The sequence below is a fragment of the Parasteatoda tepidariorum genome, chromosome 10 (genome assembly GCF_982258835.1).
Source record: "Parasteatoda tepidariorum strain Cologne lab strain chromosome 10, Ptep-v5.0, whole genome shotgun sequence".
Taxonomy (NCBI): Eukaryota; Metazoa; Arthropoda; class Arachnida; order Araneae; family Theridiidae; genus Parasteatoda; species Parasteatoda tepidariorum.
Window position 1 is genome coordinate 36,901,513 of NC_141764.1, and position 25,463 is coordinate 36,926,975.

General features: G+C 28.4%; 1 protein-coding gene across 1 annotated transcript in view; it reads left to right on the plus strand.

Moving 5' to 3' along the window:
• The window catches only part of LOC107445240 (uncharacterized), a 297,517-nt gene that overhangs the window by 246,398 nt on the left and 25,656 nt on the right, over positions 1-25,463 (plus strand). Inside the window, exon 3 of the mRNA XM_071184549.2 lies at positions 21,200-21,430. Within this exon, the coding sequence (XP_071040650.2) occupies positions 21,200-21,430 (231 nt within the window). The remainder of the gene's footprint in view (positions 1-21,199; positions 21,431-25,463) is intronic.

Sequence of the window (25,463 nt, forward strand, 5' to 3'; positions counted from 1 at the left end):
ACTTGTTATACGACTCGTGAACTTTGCCAACTCTAGTAATTCGTAAGAAAGTAAAAGAAAAAAAAGTGATGTCTGCTCGGTCAACTCCGAACGTCTCGTATTTCCACCTGCGGCTTCCGGAACCTCTATTCGCTAATGAGACATGGAGAAGAGGAGTTTGGTCAGTCGTTAGCAATTCCCGTCGTCTTCTTCTTGTACAACTTGGATGAGGTGTTAGTTTCCTATGTTCATCTATGAGTTCTTTTTTTTTTTTTGCACTCAAGTGTTGGTATTGAACACTATTGAGGTTAAGTAACTTTAGGCGTTCTTTTTGACTGACGTTTAGAACGACGTAAATGATGGCTATTCTAATTAGGCAATGTATGCAACATTTGTATTCTGAAAAAAACATTTGCATTTGATTTTAAAAAAAATATTTCTATTCCGGTCTAAAAAACATCTCTATTCCGATATAAATTCTATTTCGATTTAGTAACTATGATTTTTTTTGAATGATTTTTACGACACAAACAATGCAGATAATCAAATTAGAAACCGAATTTGGTATTTGGACTATAATAAAGATAAACTTTATATAAAATTACACGGAGAAAAAAATTTTGGTGAAGTTACAATACTGTCTGATAATGACATTTTTGGTTAAAAAAAACACACAATTCTTCTTAATGAAACTAAAACATATGGTATTTAATCCATTCATTTGCGTAATTTTTCCCTTCATATTGTAACGATTTTACGAATTTCTTGATTTATTACCACGTCTTTAGTAATTAAAAAACTGAAAAGCAAGTTTTACCAATTAATTAGGGTTGTTTTTCTATTTTCTAAGGTATCATGAAAAGTTTACTAAATTTTACCAAACTTTTATCACATAATATAAAAGCAAGCCTTATTTTTAATCTTAAAAAATCGTTACCAAAGCGTTTCAGCTCGCTTAATGGCTATTATCATTATTTGGAAATAATTATTTTATTATTATATTTTTATTATTGTTGTTTCATTATTATTATTATTTTATTATTATTTCTTTAACGATCAAAGGCTTTTTTCCGTTTCGCTATAAATTCTTTTTAGAAGTAAATTTAGAATTTTTATACCTCTTGCATGATTAATTTCATTGTACCAATTATAAATTTTTGAAAATGTAAGCAATTGTGATTAAAATATATTATACTATTGTATTATTAGAGAAGTTAAAGAAAATTATATAATTGTGGCTATAATAGTTACTTAAACAAATATATTCTTACTTAAACAAATTTCCAATCAAGTTTGGATTAAATTTATATTAGTAAGATACATCAATTCTTTTATACCATAAAGTAAATATTCAATTTCCTAAAAATAGTAATAAAAAACTAACTAAAGTGTAAATTTTATCTCTAAACTTTATCTATCTGTAAAATTATATCTACGATAACGTGTTGTATTGAGACTTCATGCTTCTGATTGCAAAAAAAAGATGAAAAAATTCCCGACACAGCCCGTTGCGAAGCAAGGGGTCATGGAGGTTAAGGCTACACAATCTCACATGATAGTGGTTATATAGCCAGAATTACGCACAAGCTGCCTTTACTTCTCAGATTAACTGGTACCCATTGATAGACTGGTACCTCATTGAACCCCACGAAGGATTGAACTCCTGTCCATCACATTGAAAATTCAGTGTCATAACTACTGACCCATCGTGGCTCAGTAGTCACTGATTATAATATAATTAAGAGTTTTTAATTTAAGGTAAAATAGTGACTTCTTAGCTTGTATTTTTTATTAAAAAATGTAAAGAAAATGCTCAAAAACTGAATATGAATTAATATAAACTGAATGTCAGTATGATTTCCTCTCTGATAATATCACGTGTTATTTATTTTTTTCTTCAAATCTTCAATCTTATGAAAATTTATCGTCAGTGAGAAGGCTACATTTTTTCCATCCATCAAAACTTTAATAAGTTAAAATATACTAAAAAATAAAGCTTAAAAAACGTAAAGAGAAAAACAATTACGTGATAACGAGAAAATTCAAAATAAACCTCTTTTTACATCAAAATGCATATTAAGCTGTAAATAGAAAATGAAATTCGCAAACTCTTAACATTTTACCCAGCTATAAAATTGAAGAATAAATCAAATCTTAAAGAAAAATTACATTTATTTCCCCCGCAAGTTTGGACGGGTAATCATTTTAAGTCCGGAATAAAACAAAGGCTTAAAACCATTGAAGGAGCAATTTAAATGAAATCCTTAATTCTTAAAGAGGATATAAAAATGGCTGAATTTCTAAATTCGAATTCCAAATGCAAATAAATATTAGAATATTAAATCTTAATACATAAACTTTATATGCTGTTTTAAATTGTTTTTGTTTAGATATTAAGTAGCGATACATAGAAAATTTACCTGAGTTGATTATTCTTAATGCTACAATAATCACATTTTTCTAGTCGTAAAGTTACTGAACTTCTATTTAGGAACTTTAATTCTTTTAAGACCAAATCCTAAACATAAACATAATTATATATTTGCTTACTCTGAAATATAATTTTGATAACGCAAAGAAACTATCTAACTATGATAGTTTGTTTTGGTAAAGAAAAATTAAGAAATGTAGCATAAAGATTTGCATAGAGAAACTAATATGATCTAATTATTCTTAGCAATATAAATAAAAAAATTAGTAATAAAGTAACTATTCTTATCTTTCCATATCGAAACTTTTATTCCTTAAAGAACAAATCATAATGATTAATGTAGTTATAGAATTTACTTTAGTTATTTTTTCAATTATTAAATAATTTTGACTTAACCGTTTTATAATTTTAACTTAACCGTTTTATAATTTTAACTTAACCGTTATTTATTTGATAGTTTCAAAACTGTACGCCTTTTAATTAATAGTTGGATAAAAAATTATTCGAACATTCATTACAGTATTTTAGTAATGAAATGGTTTATTTACAAACAGTAATACTTTCAAAAACAAAATTATTACAGTATAAATGTTGAGAACTCTTTCGTAAGGATAAAGTTATTATCATGAACAAGCTCATCGCATTAGGAGATAAAATGTTTGATACTTAATAAAAGATTTTATGTCTTGTTTATATCGCAGAAGTTTATTTAAACCAAGCTAAGTATAAGTCTTGTTTATATTTTTCATTACTTCTAATATTTAAATATTAGAAGTAAAAATAAATAAAAATAATAAAAAATGAAAAAAATAAAAAAAAATAATAAAATTTAAAAAAAAAAAATTAATAATAATAAATATAAAATAAAAATAAAAATTAAAAAAATTAAAATTAAAATTAAAAAAATAAAAATTAAAGTTAAAAAAATAAAAATAAATAAAAAAATTACAAATTTTTTTTTAGAAAAAAACATGTTTGCTGAACTCGTTTAACTACAGGACATACAATAATAGTTCTTACCTAATGGATCTTACCTACAATAATAGTTCTTACCTAATGGATATGTTTATTGAATTACGTATTAGTCCTAAGTTTCAACTGAGGTTTTCATATTATTTTGACTGAAAATTCTAGACTTATTTTGTAAATTTCGCGTTATTTTTTTCTAAAAAAAAATTTTTTTTTTCTTTGATATGTAATGAATCACATATCTTCAAAAATTTGCCGATTGCATCTAGTAAAAATCATTAGATGTTTTCTGATTCATCATTTTTTTTTCTTCAGAAGGGATTATGCTGTTATCTTGCTTAGAAACTAAATTTAAAAAAATATTAATCTTTACTTCCGAAATAAATTAAATTTATTATAAGAAGAGGAATTATTATTCACAATAAGAATAATCTGTAATGAAAACATGTTAAACGGTTTCGTGAAGAAAAAAAACAAGTTTCTTAATTTGGGAACGCCTTCAAATCAGTTGTAGACTAAGAAAAATAATCTATTATGTCAATAACTGAGCAATATGACTTTTACAGTAAGATAAGATAAAGTAAGATCTTTTTTTCTTCATATTCATTAAAATGCTTCTTATTTCTTATTATTCCCAAACTTAATTCTTATTATATGTCCTAAGAAAGTTACAATAAATAGATTCTTTTTCTCAAAAAGAAGAACTTATCTTTTCATGATATAAAAGCTTTATCATTTATTAAATGGATTAGTAATCCATACTCTTACTCTTTTTACAGATTTCAAGGAAATATTCTGTATTCATTATTAGCCACACTCAATCCATTTTAAATTTATCGAGAAAATCATTAAGAAATTTTGATAAAAAAAATTATGAAAAGAATTAATTACTTATTGAAATGAACTATTAATTGGAAGTTCATGTAAATATAACGACATAATAACCTCATTCACTTAATTTAATTCTTCAATTCAAATATATATATTTATTTTAAGAAAATTGAAAATAAATAAAAATTATATTTCCTTTTACATTAATATACAATCATTAAATTTATAACCTAAATTAATGCTAAAAAACATTATCTAACTTAAAATTGCCATCATTAAAATTAATGAAATTTTCTAAAAAAAATAGCTATTTTATTCTTTTAAACATTAAGTGATTAAATAAAATATTTCTCTTTTCAATTAATTTAAAGTAATTTTCTCGGAAATTTGTATTTATTTTTATAACATTATCTAGTTAATTTTTATCTGAGTTTAAAGAAAATAAAAGCTCCATTTTAATGTACTGAAAATTAATAAGCATTGCTGATTAAAATAGATTTTACTTCAATATTATTTTGACAAACATAGCATAATTGATCTCGTATATTGTTTTTTTATTAAAGGTTATTAGCCAGATGAGTGATTAATTAATTAATTTAAATTGCTGCTAAATAGGAGCTTTAGATTCTAAAAAGAAAATTTTATTAATTTTAAGCTTAGTTAAAGAACATTCAAATGTGTTGTTAGTAAATATAACATTTATCTGAAGTAACAATAACCTAGCAAAAGGAAAACTCTTTGTCCCTTTTCGTGTTTTTAAAAATAAAACCATGTTATTTTAACAGAACAAAACGTTTTTTGTCTCTTTTTTTTTATTTTTGCTTTATAAGTACTTTAAGTCTTGAAAAAAAATTAAAACTGTAACTTAATGTTAAGTTTTGAACGTGATAAATGTTATTGTTACAAGTATATTAGTTTTTATAAAAATAAGGAGATTGATTATTCATATTAAACTAATTTCTCAAACTGACTTGTCGATTGAATCATAAATTAATTATTCAAACACTTTACTAAATCAATCTTTATGAATTTAAATGAAAATGTATTTTAAAAGTTAGAATATTACTTTTGAAATGAAGGTCTTAACACACAAGTAGAAACAACAATAGTTTAAAATAATACCATCACTTACAGAATGAGAATTTTTTTACTCATCTCTCTTGTATTTAAAAATAAAATTAATATTTTTTATGTGGTAGTCCTAAGAAATAAAACTTTTTTTTTCATTTTCTTTTTATAAGTATTTAGCGTTGCTAAAATGAAAATTTTATAAATCTAGTGCTATATTATACTGTTAAAATTTCTGGATCAAATTACGTTATAAAGTTCCAGCACTTTGCACCTCATTCACAAAATCCATTTTACCATGAAAACCATTTTAACCGTAAAATATTATACCATAATTTTTACAGTATAGTGCAGCACAATATAGTACAGTATATTACATATAGTATAGTACAGTATTAGTAAATTTTACAGTATATTACAGTATAGTACAGTATTAGTAAATTTTACAGTATAGTATAGCACAGTATAGTACAGTATATTACTTATAGTATATTACAGTATAGTACAGTATTAGTAAAAATTTCTGGATCAAATCACGATATAAAGTTCCAGCACTTTGTACCTCATTCGTAAAATCCATTTTACCATAAAAACCATTTTATACCAAATATTATACCATAATTTTTACAGTAATATTTTTTCAATTAAAGTGACTTAGGGATTTTACGGTGGATATTAATGTAAAAATTAGTATAAATCCGTTATTTTTGTTCCGTAACATGCTCCGGTTACAATGAATTTTACGGTACAAAGCACCGGCAGGGGTAAATTTTACCGATAATTTATCCTAATTTTTTTTGCGAGTAGAAAAATCTTATGATAATTACTTACGATAGTTTGCAGACGGTACGATAGTTTACAAAAATAAGTTCCTGATGTTTTTAATTCCCATTAAAAATATATTTAAGATCGCAAAAGACATTTAAATTTCTTATACTAAAAAATCCCACTAAATATTTTTCTAAAATCTGAAAATACATTCAAACGAATAGAAAGACACGGTTGGTTGACTTATCATCATTCACACCCTCATTTAAACAAGAATCCTTACAATAATAACTGAATAAAAATTTCCATAGAGATCTCTTCTTTATTATATATATAGAAAAAAATAACTTCATTTTGATCGTAAAATTACTGATAGAATGAACGAATAAGGGTAACTTTAATTGAATAAACTTAAGTTTAAAAAACAGGAAATTGAAAGTAATAATCTTTTCAAGTTTAGAGCTCATAACGGCCTCCGGGAACTTAATAGCTATCGTTAGAGTTCGATCAATCGATACTCCATTTTATTCGCTCGACAGAGCGCAATAAGTGATAGAGTAGCTGGTTTTAATCGATTCCGAGAAACACTTTTCGAACACGAATCTATTAGCGAGAAGAAAACGTTACCCTCGGATAATAAAAAAAATTACTTAAGTTTTTTCCTTTTTTTTCCGAACAACTTTATGCTATAATTTATGAGTAAATTAAAAAAAATACCAGTTAATTTTGTTTTAATATTTTTCAAAGAATTTTGGTATTGACTTTGTAACTATGAGTATTCGAGACTAAAAATAATGCAAAGTAATAATCTTTATAATTCAGTAATGTAAAATGTTCGTTATTAATAGGTTTTTATTTTTTTATCATAGAAATATACAGGAAACAATTATCTTTTAAATTATAAGCTAATTAATTTATAAGTATTTTAAAACAATATACTTCGTCTTGAGAAAAGTGAACGCTCTTACGTTCAAAATATTAAAGTTGCTTCAAGATTTATTCAACCCTAAGTAAACTAAAAATGAAAAATGCAGAAACATAGTAAACAACGCGTTAGTTTATAAACCAATTAATTTTTGAGTATTTCTAAAACAGAATATATAGTCTTGAAAAATGGGAATTGTCTTGCGTTTAAAATATAAGCATTACTTCAAGATATATTCAATCCTTTAGTAATATAGAAATGAAAAATGTAGAAATATAGTAAATATTAGGTTATTATATATCAGAATACTAATTTATGAGTATAATTAAAATAGGATATTTAGCCTGGAAAAGAGTAAATTGTCCTACGTTTAAAATATTAACATTACTTCAAGATTTTAAGAATTATTCAACCCTTAAGCAAGATAAAAATGAAAAACGCAGAAATATATTAAACAATACGTTAATTTACAGCTAATTAGTTTAATATTTATATAAAAACTAATCAATTTTAAAAATATGTGAATAATCTGAGATTTAAAATACGAATAATATTTCATAAATTTAACCCAATTCCTAAAATAATATTTACTGCTTAAATCTAAAACTATTTTAAAAATTTTTATTTAAAAAATATTATTTCTACAGAAACTGACTATTATACTATTTTCAAAGAACTATTAACAGATAGATCACATGGCTGTGACAAGATTTATTTAAGGCAGTAAATCACTTTGTGATGAATTGATTAAAAGAGCTTCTGGCATTAGGTGGAAAAAAATGGAGATTTATCATTTATGGCATTTTGGCAACAACAAAAAGTAAAACTAGTTTTGAAATATATAGTTATGTGCATACAGTATCAGAGAATAAAAATACTACTAACTATTCTGGACGTTACTGCCTAATACACAAAAACAGACGCTTATTTCACTTCTTTAAATAAAGTACTTCAAAATGTGAAGATTTATCACTCCTTTGCGTGCTTTTATAAGCATGAGATAATCATAACATAACTTAGCTTAGTATAAACATATATATTTAAAATTTATTTGGCTATTTTATTCGTACATTTTACAGCATATTACATTAAAAAAATTTTATCCAATTATTGGTCTATATTTTCAACATGCCCAACTTGATATGCTATGGATGTTTTTACTTGATTAAAATAAAATTCAATATGTGGTTTTAAATTATTACTTTATAAACCATACTTTAAAAAAACTACTTTCAAAAAAATTGAAGCACAAAAAGTAGATCGAAAATACATTTAGTAAACGACTGCACTGTAAGAAATTCCGGTTAAGTTTACGGTAAAAAGTGCCGGCACTTTGGGCGCATCATCCGTAACATATATTTTACCGTAGAATTTTATACCGCAACTTTTTCAGTAATATTTATTTAATTGCAGTGATTCAGTGATTTTATAGTAAATACAATTGTACAAATTATGGTATATCAGATTTATTTTCTCAGTAAAATTTCAGTGTAAAAATGGATTTCATGATGGTGTGCCGGTATTTTCTACCGGAATTTTATCCGGAATTTTTTACAGAGTGGAGGGTCAAATTGCTTGAAAAAGAAATCCCATAAAAATTAATTTTTGTGACGATAAGGACTGATATGAATATTTAAATAAAAAAATTTAAAAGAGTAAAATATAAACATGTTTTTAAATCATCATTTAAATCATCATAATTACATCATTATGAGAAATACCTAAATATTTAACCAAAGTATTTTCACCGCATAAAATTTGACAAACATGAGGCATTTTGAATAGCTCAATGCTCCAACTAGATCACCAATTTGTTTCAAAAATACCTGTTGAAGAGGGTGAACTAATAAGTGTAAAAGGGGGAGTAGAAAGTATTCCATTCGAGAGCAATCAAACTACGTTTTACAAGTAGAGGGAAGTATTTAGGTTTTTATTTTAAATTTGACCCCAAATGCCAGGTGGATCCTAGATAAGATTCCCAAGCATTTTAGATATTTATAAATTTCTTCTTTATTTAACTCAAATGCACTCTTGAAAATAAAACTTACTTCGTACTACTTAGCAATCCTTGAACTGCATTTCGTAGTTTTTCAGGGTTTTTTTTTTTCCTTTTCCGAAACGCAAACTCTGAAATATTTGACGATCTAGTTCCTCACTTTTCTGACATCTCAGCGTATTCCGGGAGTTTATGTTGTTTCCTGCGAGTTAGGTAAAGATTACTGTCGAATGTAATAACATTCACATATTACAGTAAATTGTACGGGAAAAAGAATCTAGATTGACGTTAAAAGAAAGTCATGTTAGCCTTCTTTAATGTCCCAAGCAATTTTCAAGTATTTTTTATCCGATTTTAAAAGCCAATCATGCGAAACGTTTTAAGTGTTAAAGCACTTGCTTATCAAATAGGTTTTCTGGGTTCGATTCCTGATGATGACTAAGTACATTTTTACATTTTTAACACATTTTGTATTGTTTTTTCAAATTAATTGCGTTTTTGAATGTATTGTATCAAGATTATTACTTTTGACGCAATTCATATCCTCAAACGAGTGAAGATAATCATTTGTTTCATTTGACAAGGCATTCATCTGAAATACTTTCTCAGAAACGGCTTTTCCAAAGTCAAAGGATACTTCGTCAAATTTGATGATAATCTATTTAGCTGGTTATCTAAGAAAATTAAGTATCCAGATAAATTTCGAAACCTTCTGCCAAATATTAACCTAGTAGCTTTCTTGCAATGAAAAAGGCTATTTTCATTTGTTATTTGATAATAAAAATAAGTATGTATTGAGGCTCATGCTCGAAAACTATAAAAAAAAATTATTATATTTCAAAAGATACAAACTCGACGTATGATCTTTTTATAATGCATATATTCCAAGATACAATACATATCACACAGTAAAGAATATGACAGCATTAGCATTATATTGCTTCACAAATGAAAAACATTCATACTGCAAAATTCAAAGAAAACTTTAAAAGCTCCGTGATATTTGTTCCATGTATATGAAGAACTTCAATATCTGCATATCACATACTCTAAAGAAAAACAAAGAAAATAATAAATTCATTTTTCCGTCACGTAAGAATTTACATTCTATACGAAAGAATCCAAAATATAATATTCCGGTTTTCCAGAATGAAGAACTAACAGCGCCATCTTTCCAATCGACCACTGTTGCCAAAATCCACTAACAAAAAAAGAAACTTTATGCATTATAAAGACCAAAATCACCAATGTCGATTTTTTATAAAGGAAACGGAATCCTACTCACCTTCTGTTGGAGTTACCCTTCTTGAAATTCCTTGAAAAGTATCCGGAAAATGCATGTCGAATCGAGAGCATATATTCAAACGTCGATCCTAAAAGTTTAAGAAAAGCATTTTCTTCGATGTAGAAAGATGCAAATGTCGTCCAAGCGCATCCGCTTCAGAACGACACCAAGACCAGATGAAATGTCCCCACATTTGAAAGTTAAAGTAGAAAGAAAAAGGGTGACTATCTTCTGTATGTAGAAGAGGATATATATATCGTTGCCACTTGAAACAACTGAGCTTCGTTCCGATTTTCCTGTCCATAAAAAAGAACTCAGAGTTGGCTCTTTGCTTCAGACTCGTATTCGATCCGGAAGAGAAACTTATATTTTTTTTTTCTTGTTGTTGTTTCTCGACAGGGTCTGCTGTACGACAGTTACACATTCCATATTCTAAATTCTAGAAGAAAAAACTGATGCAAGAATTTGGAAAAGAATTTGGATATTCTCAACCTTTATGTTTCTTTCATTTTTTTGAAAAGTAACATTGGCATACATGACGAAGAAAATGAAAACAATCTCCAGCGGAAGCAAAGGTTCGATTCGTTTCTAAACTTCGTAAATAAATTCTTACTTCAAAAGATAAAGAGAGTATTCTTATCGCATTTTTTGAATCCAAATGAAACATTTTAGAAACAAAGGAGCTGTTTTTTAATGTCTATAAGATTAACCTATGTCTACGGGATTAACTACAATTTTCTAGCCAAAGCAAAGGATGCTATGCATTTCTAAACTTGATAAATAAATTCTTACTTCAAAAGAAAAAGAAAAAATAAATTTAATGTCTATGAGATTAACCTATGTCTATGGGATTAACCCCATTCTGTATCCAAAGCAAAGGATCGATGCATTTCGAAACTTGATAAATAAATTCTTACTTCAAAAGAAAAAGAAAAAATGAATTTAATGTCTATGAGATTAACCTATGCCTATGGGATTAACCACATTCTCTAGCCAAAGCAAAGGATCAATACATTTCTAAATTTGATAAATAAATTCTTATTTCAAAAGATGAAGGAGAAATAAATGCAATATCTATTAAATTTACCTAGGTCTATTGAATTAACCACATTCTACTGCCAAAGCAAAGGATCGATGGTTTTCCAAACTTGATAAGTAAATTCTAAAAGATAAGGGAAGAAATAAATTTAATGTCTATGAGATTAACCTATGTCTATGAAATTAACCAATGTCTATGACATTAACCTATGTCTATGAGATTAACTAGCCTATGTCTATGGGATTAACCCCATTCTGTATCCAAAGCAAAGGATCGATGCATTTCGAAACTTGATAAATAAATTCTTACTTCAAAAGATAAAGTAAAAATAAATTTAATGTCTATGCAATTAACCTATATCTATGGGATTAACCACATTCTCTAGCCAAAGCAAAGAATCAATGCATTTCTAAATTTGATGAATAAACTCTTATTTCAAAAGCTCAGGGAGAAATAAATGCAATATCTATTAAATTTACCTAGGTCTATTGGATTAATCGCATTCTATTGCCCAAACAAGAGATCGATGCTTTTCTAAACTTGATAAGTAAATTCTTACTTTAAAAGATAAGGGAAGAAATAAATTTAATGTCTATGAGATTAATCTATGTCTATGGGATTAGCCACATTCTCTAGCGGAAGAAAAGGTTTGATTCGTTTCAAAACTTGATTAATCTTATATCAAAAAATAAAGAAGACATTCTAATCGCCTATTTTTGAACTCTAATTCTAAAATAGCTGTTTTTAATGTCTATAGGATTAGTCGTTTCCTAAAACAGGTAAAAATGCCACTGTCTTTACAACTACTGTCCCTACTGAAATATGTTAAAGAGGATTATTCTAAATTATTTTATTATATAGAACAAAAGATTGCGCAGTAATGTATCAGTGACAAATTTTCTAAGCAATTGTTAGAATTGCACTAAAAAATAATTTTTGCAGAATCACTAAAAATAACTGTAATTGTTTGCGAATAGTTGTTAAAATACAGTATTAATAAAGCAGTTTTGTTGCTAAAATGCATAGTTATGAAATAAATATATTAGCTTAACTTTGAAATTATCCAATCAATTGCACATAATGACTAGAATTGTACTAGAAAATTGATAAATCTAAGCTGATTTATTTGAATAAGAAAAAATTTATTAAATATAAGTATGCAAGAAGTGATTTGTAAATTGATTCGCATTAATATATGAAAATATTTGAATAATCATTATGAGTAATTGCTAAAATAAAATAATATGCTACACAAAGGTATTATTGTTCCAAATAGTTAGTACAAAACCTAAACACAAATCTGTAGACAATTGTAGACAGTTTTTTTCTCAATATAGTACACTGTAAAAAATCTCGGAGCAAATTACAGTACAAAGTATCGGCACTTTGGATGCATTATCCGAAAAATCCACTTTTACCATGAAATATTATGCCGTGATTTTTACCTTAATATCTATTTAATAACAGTGATATTAAGGTAACTATTACTGCAATAATTACCGTTCATCGGATTATTTTTTGTTACATAGCATATTCCGGTAAAAATTAATTTAACGGTAAAAAAATACCGATACTCTGAGTGCGGGTAATTTTTATCGCAATTTAATCTAGAATTTTCTACAGTATAGACTACAAATAAAAAAAAAAGATGAATTGAAAAATCTGATGAATCTACATGAAAAATCTGTTGATGTTACGGAAAACTGTAAAAAATCATTAGCTAAGATATTTTGATACTACATTGATATTTTATTTTATATCATCTTCAATTCCTGCATGAACAGGAATACTTTCAAAAAGAACAATTTCTATATTCCGTACTCAGAGTAAATTTGAGAGTTTGATGTTTCTATATTTTTCTCTACTTTATATATTTACTACTATTTTATAACTCCTATTACTTTTCAATTGTTGCAATTTTCCTTATTTTTTAATTATTTGATACAATGTAAACAAGAGTCTGATAATGCCTTCTATTATAATGCTTTATAGTTAACGAAAAAGTTAATATGAGACCAAACAGTTTTAAGCTTCAACCATAAAAATGGTTGCAGACATTTCTCAATGAATATCAAAAATCCTATTTAAGATAGCGAATAAGGGTGATTGGAATCGTCAACTTTTTAAGAATTGTGTATTTATTTAATGCAAATAGTCATCAATAACAGTTGTACAGTAGTCATAAGTTCAAATGAATTATCTAATTGTAAATTTTGCTTATGAATTTTCTTAACAGTGTAAATAAATACAACTTTATATAAAAGAAGATGCATTAAAGAGAATATAAACTATTACGTTTTTTTAATTTATATGAAAATGCATAAAATGTAATTGATATACGAGATATCAAGATAAAAAACGAAAAATTAAAGTATTCAGATTTTGAAGAATCCTTAGAAATAAAACTAAGTGATATAATCTTTATACTCTGTACTTTTGAATTTAATGGAGCCATCATTCCCAAATTTATTTCCAAACTGAGAAGATCTGATCATTCAGCCAACTCAAAAGCCATTCACCTCACTTTACGAACGTTCTATCAAGGAGAAAATATCTCTCTCCCACCATTCACAACCAATCAAGAAAAAAAACCTAAAAAACACAAAAAACTTCCTACATAGAAGCTTCCTTTTTGCACTGTATATGCAGATATCTTGCATATATAGATCCAAATAATATAGATATATCATCCCATTTTCAGTCTTCGTGACTTAAGTGTTATCGATCGTTATATGATGACCAGTAATTTCGCCAAGTCAGTCGATTCCTACTTTTTTTTTCATCTTTTTTGAATCAAAAGGGGGTGGTGGAGAGAAGGGATTCATCACCTTTTCATCACTTCTCCGAAATTCTTGGCGAATGATAGGATTCAAGGCGTTTTTCCTTTCGACCATGATAATGACAAATCAATACGTATTTTTTACTCGTCTTTGAAATAGGACACTGTCCTGGTTGATGTCTCTTTGGTCTCGCATGTTAACTTCACAGTCGAAGAAAATGTCTTTTCCTTAGAATTTGGTTTCAGTCGAATAAAATAATTGGTAGAAAAAAAAGTAGCTTTTCTGGTACTTGATACTTGCAATTATCTCTAGTTAGTTTATGGTCTGTTGTTTGTTTAAACTGCCACTTTTCGTTGTTGATTGATGCAAATAATAGTTATTGGTAATAATACATGCTGTAAAGACGATAGTATAATAAATGAAACCTCCTTAAAATTGGATCCAATTCGAATAAAATAATTATAAAAATGCAGCTTTTCTGGCTACTTGATACTTGCAATTATTTCTAGTTAGTTCATGGTCTATTGTTTGTTTAAATTGTCATCACGCGTTGGTTGGTGTAAATAATAGTTATTTGTAATAATACTTGCTGTAAAGACGAGAAATATAATAAAGGAAATCTCTTTAGAATTGGGTCCCATTCGAATAAAATAATTTCAAAAAAGTAGCTTTTCTGATTACTTGATATTTGCAAGTATTTATAGTTAGTTCATAGTCTGCTGTTTGTTTAAACTGACACTATTATTGTTTTCTTTTTATACTTTTTTTTACTTCAAAAATATGATTATTTTTTTAATAAGCAAATAAATAACATATCAATTCCTAAAAATACAGTACACAGCTAATATTCTAAAAGTTTTAAATGTTTTCACCAAATATTTTCTAAAACTTTTATTAAAACATTATTGTAAAATTTCTTAAAACTAATTCAGACGATATATATATATATATATGCATCAAATCATAAAACTAGATTCTGTGGTAGTCAAGAATTATATTTTAAACTTAAAATCCGAAATAATTTTCAAATGCGTTATTTTTTTCCAATAATATAGAAAAGTGTATTTTCTTTTTTGTTGGAAAAACATCAAATCATATTAGCAATGGTAAAATTTATTTACTTTTTGCCATAAACTATCAGTTGAATTTTGGAGGTTTAATTTACTTGCATTTAATAATGCTAATTATCTTATAAAAATTACTCGAAGCATTTTTGATGAAAAATATAATTATATAATAAAGTTTAGTCTACAAATAGATAAAATTTCTAAATACATTATCTCTACCTCCGGATCAAAAAAAATGTCGTGCCTGAATAGTTGCAAATCTGCATTAGAGTAAAACAAAACAAAGGCCTTCACACCGGTTACCATAAACGAGAAATCTGATCCTTTCTTAGTTCAAAAATGTTACACCCTTCTTATATCCCTCATTGCACAGTTTGGTAGTCTGAAGATTGTCAAGTCTTTCTAATTCCTCTCCCCATGTGCGCAGCTTTTGCTCGTTCCTTCGGACTATTAAGTGATTCGTGCGAAGGCCTTCTCTTTTCTCAGAAGTGTTAATCCTCGTCAAACTATAGTCAATACTCAATGGTATTTTGATTTGTAAGCAAAACTTGGGAAGGCATTCAAATTGAATTTTTTTTCCAATTAGCTTTCCCGTGGAATCTCCCTGTTGCATGGTCACGCTAGACTATACAGACTAGGCAGTAAAAAAAACTTCTTCATTAATTCGAATGGGAAGTCTTCAGCTACCCTTCCAATGGCTCAGATCTGCAATTGCATTTAAAATTTAGCAACAATCTTTAAATATATATTCTTTCGAAATTTGCCGAAATAATTTCATTCTTTTTTAAGTGTCGTTCAATGAAAAGATTTTTAGACCCATTTAAAGTGTTTTTTATGTATAATTAAAAACTACATTGACAAATATGTTTCAGCATATTTCAAGCGAACTTTATTTCAAAACATTTTGGAATCCACTGTGCTAAAGGTTCCAAACTTTCCTCCAAATTTTTTTATAAAATTATGTTTAAATTTAAAACATCTTCAAAAGCATTCTAAACTTCCATGCCTGTTTGTGGACAGCCATTAACAAGCCTATACATAAACATTTCAAAACGTTCTCTCCCATATCCAAACTATAATCGATCCCCTGTCGTCCCTTGTCCTCTCCCATCCTCAATCCATGACATTTCTGACAAGAAAATAAAACAAATGGCACAATCATGACTGATGATAAGTCAGGTCCGAAAAGAAGGGAATATATTCTCAAAAAGCAAAATGGAGGAAATTTTTCAAAAGAAAGTCCACTTCTGGCTGTTGTCCAAGACTGAGTTTGGAACTGTTGTCAATGTTGAAAGCTCTGAAGTGATGCCACACTTTTTAAAAAATACATATGGTTTGCCACGCCAATTGGCAAAATGCTTAGGGTAATTAAAGAACTTTTAGAAATTTATTAAAGGGTAATAAAACGGCCTTTTTTATAAATTCGATCGTAAATCAAAATGTAAACAATAATTATGTCATGAAGGACTTTGTTAATCTGATTTCAAAAGTCTTCTTTGAATGATGATGGTAGATTAGTTGGCTCTGAGGCGAAATGATCTTTAAGAGAAAGACGTTGAAAACCATTGTTTTCTATTGTTTTGACGTAAATGTCATCTTACGTTACATTAAAAAAGAATAACGAAGAAAGTGGTAATCACTTAAATCGTAAATAGCTCAGTGAGATTTAAGATTTAAAGTTTTGTTCAAGTTTTCAAATAAAAACTTAATAATTTTAAGTTTTTTCTTTGAATTCGCTGTTAATAAATGTATTAAGCTGGATTTTGCTTTTGTGTACTAATGGATTAGCCATATGGGTTCACTTTCGGCAGAAAAGTTATTCAACTTCTATGTTTACCTATAGATAATTATTTGAAAGCATTATTTATATAATGAAATATTACTTATATCTTGGAAAAAATTGATATTTTGGAATATTTTCTGTTTTATTTCATTTATTTAAATGTGTTCCATTAAATCTAGTTGACAAATTTTAAATGCTTTCGTGGTTAACTATTGAACCTTGTTATCGAATTTTAATATGGTTGTAAATATTTTTTAAGATTTTTCAAGGAATTATTATTGTTTTGAAATTTTAATAACTATAGACTCAGTGGAACATACGTATTTCTAAAAATAAAATGAAGCAAAAAAATTCCAAAACTATAAATAGCTATAATAGCTAGAGTAATGATTTGTGATAAAATTGAAAATGACTAAAAACAAAATTTTAAATTACAAATAGTAAAATGTTTTGAAAAACTTTAAATTAGTAAATAACCAGTAAAAAATTTTATTATTTATAAGAGAAACTTAAACGTTATAAGTAACAAATTCATTAAATACCTAAACGTTAATAATTTGTGTTTTTAAATGTCGTTTTTAGTCATTTTCGATTTTATCTCAAAGGATTTCACTCTTTATGTTTATTTGACCATTGGATTACTAGGAGGAAGTGCAAAAAATACCCTTTATGTTTGAAAGATTCTACGAAAAAAATTTTAAACACTTCGAGAACAATATTATCTGTCGCTGCTGAACTGAGCTTAAATTAGCCCTTTATTGTTCACTGATAACCTGAGAAAATTTCAACCCATTTTTTTTTTAAATAAATTGATAGTGTTTCTAAGAAATGCTTGCAAAACAAAAGTCTGTTTCATTCTAAGATGTAGTTAAATGAATTCTATTTATATCTAACGTAAAAAACTTCAACTATGTATCCATATTTTAAGTACTTTTTTAAAAAAAATCTTTTTAAATTTCTCACACATTCAAACAAGAAACGGAAAAATAAAAAAAATTATTAAGACAAAACGAAAAAAAATAAGTTTTTTTTTATTTTTCAATATCTGCTTATTGATATGCATATATATTTAATATTCCAAATGAAAAAAAAATTCGAAATAAAATAATCCAATCATAGTTCCCCTTCACATTCTAAAAATATTTTAAAAAATAAATTGAACGGTGTAAGAAAAATTTATTAGTATATTGACATATGACGGTTATGGCAATATCTTGCCGATATCGGCACCATGGATGATGAAAAAAATCGCCAACAAAAATTTCTGCCTGGAATAATAAGGTGCCGTCAATATCCAAGGTCGTAGTTTTACCAAGGCATTGATGCTTTTCCATCGGTCTTTCTTATTTATTTTTCCGTTTCTTCCGCTCCGTTTTGTTTCTTCATTTTCCTCCGTCTTCCGCTAAACGAAGAAATAACCCCGGGCCAATATTATCTTCGTCCTCTTCTTGGTCACCCCCACCTACCCACCATGCTCTGCGATTCCCAAGTTATTGGCTCCAGCGCGTTCGCCAACGGCTTAGAGCAAATTCTTTCTTTCGCGCTATATAGATATATTTATATATAGAAAGATGTCTGGTAGGTAAACGCCAAATGGCGATTTTTTTTTCGCCTGCTTTGTACTCGTCGAAGTTGATTTTACTTCTTCTATCTACCTATCTATCTATTATCTTCCGGAAAAAATTGAGTAATTCTTTTAGGTGTAAAATTGAGCAATTCTTAATTGAAAAAATTGATTAATTCTTATAAGTGTGATTTTGTTTTATGTTTAACAATAGCCTGATTAAAGAAATTCCAAATAATGTAAATAGTTTGATCGTCAAAATTTCATCATTTGTATGGAAAAATTGTTTTGGCTGAAAGCTGTGGCACGAAATAGAGTTTTTCAAAAGAGTTTATGCCCATTAATGATATTGTCAATGTACATTTTGTCACACTAAATCTATTATCTAAGAAATGCGTGTGTTGTAAACAAGATTTCTCTTAAGTACCTTGAAGTAAGACCCACAGTGCGTTGTATATGAACAGTTAAATACCTGTTTTAATTAAAAAGAACATTTACAATGATTTGCTATTTATGAACGCAACTTCTCACAATATTTTCTTAAATCCACTCACAATTTTGTAATTTAGTATGACGTATACAGGATGTAACAAAACTGATGATACGAGTGATGAGATTTTCACCCTACTGTATAAAATTGAAATATGATCGGAGATGGTGTCCGCGTAGTTAAAATAAACTAATGTTACCTTTCCAAGCAGATGAATTAGCCTTCGTGAACCAGCCTTGGTGGATTAGTGGAAAGCGTCTGTCCAGCATAGTTTTTTATCCAGGAACAGCTGAAAAACATAATTTCTGAGACTTCTTTCAAGTCACCTGAGGATTCATGTTCATATTCGATTTGCTCTAACCAATTGCAGGAATTTTCAAACCACTCCTTTACCGATGATAAGCCTTCATCTCAGCTCATCATTCCTTATTTGAGCGTTTGTTGTAAATTGAGCATTTATCTAACGCATACCTTTTACTGTTGGACCTCATGTTGAATGAGAAAAGTTGTTTTTATTTACGAGTTGTATTCCTTACGGTAGTTTTGTTACACCCTGCGCACAACAATAGCATTATTATTTTAGAAATAATAAACTAATATGTGAAACTAAGTACTTTAAATTCATTTTGATTGTCTAAACGTTTAACGGGCACATCAAAAGCGAAATATTGATAACAATAACTCAAGATGTACTGATGTACAATAGTGATCATTATGTTACAATGTTACTTGATTGCTAAATAAGAAATTGAAAAATAGCCATCATAAGAAACTAATTAGTTAGAAGTTTAATGAATGTTTAATTTTGAATTTCCTAAATGCTTAAATATTCAGTTTCTTGATATTTGATGTGTTTTAACTGCCTCGTTAACGGAACGGCGTTAGTTTCTCACACCCGCTAAAAAGTTTGGGATAACTGTTTCCAATTTTCTCGTAATATAAATAATTATTTCAAACGCAGTCGGAGAACTTTGAAATTTGATTACCATCCAAAGAAGTCGAAATACATTAAGATTTTAAGTATAGATCAACAACTCTAGCCATTAAGAACCCTCTGTCATTTAACAGTTAAATGATAAATAAAAATGCAATCGCTATCATATTAAAACGTGTTACACGTTTTGAATATTTAAGTTCCAAATTATATCCTCACAGAACTATAAATTTACTCATTTAATTTTCGGACACCAATCAATTTTTACCAATAAAAAAACACATTTATAGCTAAATCTAAAATTGTGTGGACACAATTCATATTGTGTGGAGATAAAACCACAATTCAATGCGTACACTTTCCTACATAGCAATCAAGATTTTTAATATTAATAAATTGGGATGCTGTAGTTTTTTTATCTACAAAAACGTCAGATGAAGTTTACCAAATATAGGTGAGGATTATTTATCACATACACCGAAGATCCATTACATTATGACCACCCCCATCTATAACAATGGGCTCGCCCAGGTTTCCACGGTTTCTCACCCAGGAACAATGTTTTGATGGGGCACATTAGGACCCATAATCCTCATAGAACAATCCCTGACGTCTGTAAGCTACTTGAACATAGTTGCACGCCATGTTTACCCATTCATGGCAACAGTTTTTTCTGCGGGGGATAGTGTTTACCAACAGGATAATGCACCATGTCATAAGGGTCGAATCTTCGAGGAACATTCCAGTGACTTTCAAGTCATGTCTTGGCCCCCAAATTCACCTGACCTTAATCCAATAGAGCATTTGTGGTCCTACTTGGAAAACCAAATTCGTGCTGTCACACTACCCCCTAGCAATGTGAGGGAATTGCAGGACCAGTTGGTGAGCGCTTGGTACCATATACCTCAGACTACCCATCAATACCTTGTGGCATCAATGCCACTTCGAGTGCTAGCGGTTTTGAGGGCTAAGGGTGGTCCTACATGTTATTAGAAGGGTGGTCATAATGTAATGGCTCTTCGGTGTATAAGTGAAACTGAAGGAATTGTTTGTCAATTATGCTTGAGGGTTTAAGAACGCGGATGATGAAAATTAATGAGAAGTGAAAATTAGGATATTTCGCCAGTTACAAGAAAGATAAAAGATGAAAGGATTTAGCCAAAAACCAAAAGCTAGCGTAGGAAAAAAATATCATTACGAATTACACAAATTGCTTGATGTCTTTATATCTTCCTTTATATGTTTTGAAAATCTAATGTTTCTAAATTTCGCAATTTTTTCTTTCAACAGACTGCCTACACCTTCAACTGTACAGAGATAGCAAGGATAGGTGCAAGAATGGACCAACGAAAGCATCTCTGTCTCTGGAAGGTTTCCTCGGTATGGAGACTGGTTTCACACTGGACAAGGAAAGCAATACTATGGCACTCATCTGCACGGAGGTCGTCGTGGTACTTGCCTTTGACTCGAGAGAGCTTCTCATTCAGTGGCAGGTGAAGGTCAGGGCAAATCTTGTTGAAGGTATGCTAAAAGTACTTTGGCTTTTTTTATTAATTCAGTTTCAATAGTTTGTGTTTTTTGGTTGGTAGGCTGGTTCTAATGCCACTTGCCACACGGGCAAGCCTGCTTGGTGAAACCGAGCAAATTTAAGTCAGAGTGTGCGATTCTTGTTTTTCAGTGGTGCCATCTATGGCCAAGAATTCGATTTCTGCCACATCTGTTTATAAGGCGGACACATTCATCCACAGATCGTAATTTTAATCTGAATTAGAGAACGATCGATCTCCTATCCAGTATCCCCAGAGGTATTGATTTGTTATGGGAACATGGAGGACTTTGCGACTCGACAGAATTTTAACGTGCATCAGTCACCAACTACACGGGGAGTCTTCGGCCGGCAGGGTTCGAACCCATGAACTCTCGGACATGGTTCCAGCGCCCTACCGACCAGGCTATCCCGGACAACTTGTTTTTTTTCTTACTGTTACTGAAAATCTAGGAAACAATGTGCAAAACCTGTCTGTAATAATGATGAGAAGAGTTGAAGAGAGAGTTGGTGAACCCCTTTCAGAAGAGTTGGTGAATTGCCCTCAAAGAAATCCTCGTGAACATCCCTCCTCTTTCAATCACGTGTTTAAATCGTGATTAAATGTGTTTAATAATGTGTTTAATTGCATTTTCTGATTAAATCGTGGTCTTGCCCACAATGCTCGCCAGAAATAAGAGTAAAATGGAGAGGATACGTCTATTAGTGTTCCACTATTTTTTCGTCAATTATGCAATTTTCAAATTATAGTAATTTTTTATTTATTGCACTTTTTGAGACTCTAATCCTAAAATAAAAATTATATTTAAACTAAATTGTATTTGAAGGATTGTTTTCTTAATTTGACAAAAGGTTTTCAAAATGGTGATTAATTTGATAGCCCCTTGGTTAGATTTTGTGTATAACCAAAAGTCACTGCCCAATATACATTTTCCTGGTATGCTCTTTATTGATGTTTTTATATGGTTAAATGCTACTGCCGGTATATCCTACACTGATATTTTTTAAGGAAAAGGGCCGCTGTCCCGTATTTATTTGTCCGGTGTAATTAACGTTAATTTTTTAAGGTTAAGTTAAAAAATTTTTAAATCACTTTAAATATCTTACACCTGTCAAACTTACTATGGTTTTTAAACTCATTTTCCTTATTTCAATCCCATAGTAACTTTAGAAAAATCGCATCTTTTAATAATTATAATATATCTAGCAAATAAACTTGTATAATTTTTTTTAATTAAAGTTATAGAAGCTTTATAGCAAGAATGTTTTCTAGTCATGCATACACTACCTTTTACATTGAAAAATCTCAAAATTAAAAAAAAAAACAGTAATTATTAAAAAGCATTTTAAACATAAACACTTATTTCTTCCTCTTCTCTGACACAAACTTTATACATCTAAAGTCAAATAACCAAAATGTATGAGCCTTAGTCTTTTCCATATTACAAGAATTTATTAAAATGACATTGAGTAAGAACCTCTGATGTCTTGGCCGAATTCAAAAGCATAAAAAAACAGCGTATTACTTTTAAAAATATTTGACTCTCATATAAGATCAAAAAAACACAATATTACACACTAGTCTTTTATCTCGAATACAAAAGCACAAAAACTTAATGCATGTCAAAATTTTCTTTTAGCATAGGGAAAAAAAACACCCATCAAAATTCCACCATAGTTTTACTCCCCTCCCCCTCTATAACTGACGACATTTATTCTTACAAAATGTTCCAGCTCGAACTTCTTTCTATGGTTCCCTCCTACAAACCAGATATATTATTTTAGGCTTGCAATGTCTTCTGTTTGATCGATAATGTTTCATTATATTGAGTAGAGGGTAAAAACATTTAAACTAATGAAAAAAACGCCCCAGTGCTAGAAAGGACACGGATCAAAAGGGCATTTTATAGAGGGGAAAAGTTTTCATTAATGCCAGAGGTATTGGAGCGAACATAATTACTTAAATGCTTTTCAATGTGTTGGTGCACGTATGGGATGAAAAATTTTATATTAAGACCTTCAATCAAATAACAGATATTTAAGAGTGTATTTATACATTAAAACATAGAGTCTGAGAAAATATCTCAAACGTTTTTTAATATAAAGATTGTTTCTTCAATGAGTTGTAATGTTAGTACTATTTGTGAATCATATTATTTTTCTACTTATCATTCATTAATATTAATTTAATTTTTTGAATTGCTCCAAATTAAGTGTTTAAATATGTTTGACAGTTTTGTGTTTAGGAACACTTTTCGCTTCTAGATTTTTAGAGTCAGCTATAACAGTCAAATTTAGAATCTAATGACAACATATAAATACCGAAATGATATCCTCTGTTATGCATATTTTACAACACAATTAAATTTAAAATAAAAATTTGTAAACTACGTAAAAGTAGAAATTGTAGTCTGCTCCAAGGGAAAACACCTTGTTGAATACCATGGGACAATTTTATTTTGCAAACTTATTTTGCAAATTTATTTATACAAATTTTATTTTTTTAGAAAACAAATATTTTATGCTTTTAAGGCTTTAAATATAAAAAAATACATATTGCAGATGTATTACGCAAAGAATAGAAGTGCTTAGTTTAAACCTAATATATAAAAGCCTGAGGCAAACATGAGCCCATCGTGCTCAAAATTTCTCAAGGCATTTATTGCAACGAGAATGACAGATATTAAAACCACTTTTTCTAGATATAATATTTTACAAATTTATTTTACAAATTTTATTTTTTTAACAAACAAATATTTTATGCTTTTAAGGCTTTAAATTAAGAAAATGCATATTGCGGATTTATTACGCAAAGAATAGAAGTGCTTAGTTTAAATCTAATATATAAAAGCCTGGGGCAAACATGAGCCCATCGTGCTCAAAATTTCTCAAGGCATTTATTGCAACGAGAATGACTGACTGATATTAAAACCACTTTTTCCAGAAATAATACTTTACAAATTTATTTTGCAAATTTTATTTTTTTAGCAAACAAATATTTTATGCTTTAAAGGCTTTAAATTAAGAAAATGCATATTGTAGATGTATTGCGCAAAGAATAGAAGTGCTTCGTTTAAACCTAATATATAAAAGCCTGAGGCAAACATGAGCCCATCGTGTTTAAAATTTCTCAAGGCATTTATTGCAACGAGAATGACGGATATTAAAACCACTTTTTCCAAAAATAATATTTTACAGATTTATTTTACAAATTTTATTTTTTTAGCAAGCAAATATTTCATGCTTTTAAGGCTTTAAATTAAGAAAATGCATATTGCAGATGTATTACGCAAAGAATAGAAGTGCTTAGTTTAAACCTAATATATAAAAGCCTGAGGCAAACATGAGCCCATCGTGCTCAAAATTTCTCAAGGCATTTATTGCAATTAGAATGACAGATATTAAAACCACTTTTTCTAGAAATAATATTTTACAAATTTATTTTACAAATTTTATTTTTTTAACAAACAAATATTTTATGCTTTTAAGGCTTTAAATTAAGAAAATGCATATTGCGGATTTATTACGCAAAGAATAGAAGTGCTTAGTTTAAATCTAATATATAAAAGCCTGGGGCAAACATGAGCCCATCGTGCTCAAAATTTCTCAAGGCATTTATTGCAACGAGAATGACTGACTGATATTAAAACCACTTTTTCCAGAAATAATACTTTACAAATTTATTTTGCAAATTTTATTTTTTTAGCAAACAAATATTTTATGCTTTAAAGGCTTTAAATTAAGAAAATGCATATTGTAGATGTATTGCGCAAAGAATAGAAGTGCTTAGTTTAAACCTAATATATAAAAGCCTGAGGCAAACATGAGCCCATCGTGTTTGAAATTTCTCAAGGCATTTATTGCAACGAGAATGACGGATATTAAAACCACTTTTTCCAAAAATAATATTTTACAGATTTATTTTACAAATTTTATTTTTTTAGCAAGCAAATATTTTATGCTTTCAAGGCTTTAAATTAAGAAAATGCATATTGCAGATGTATTACA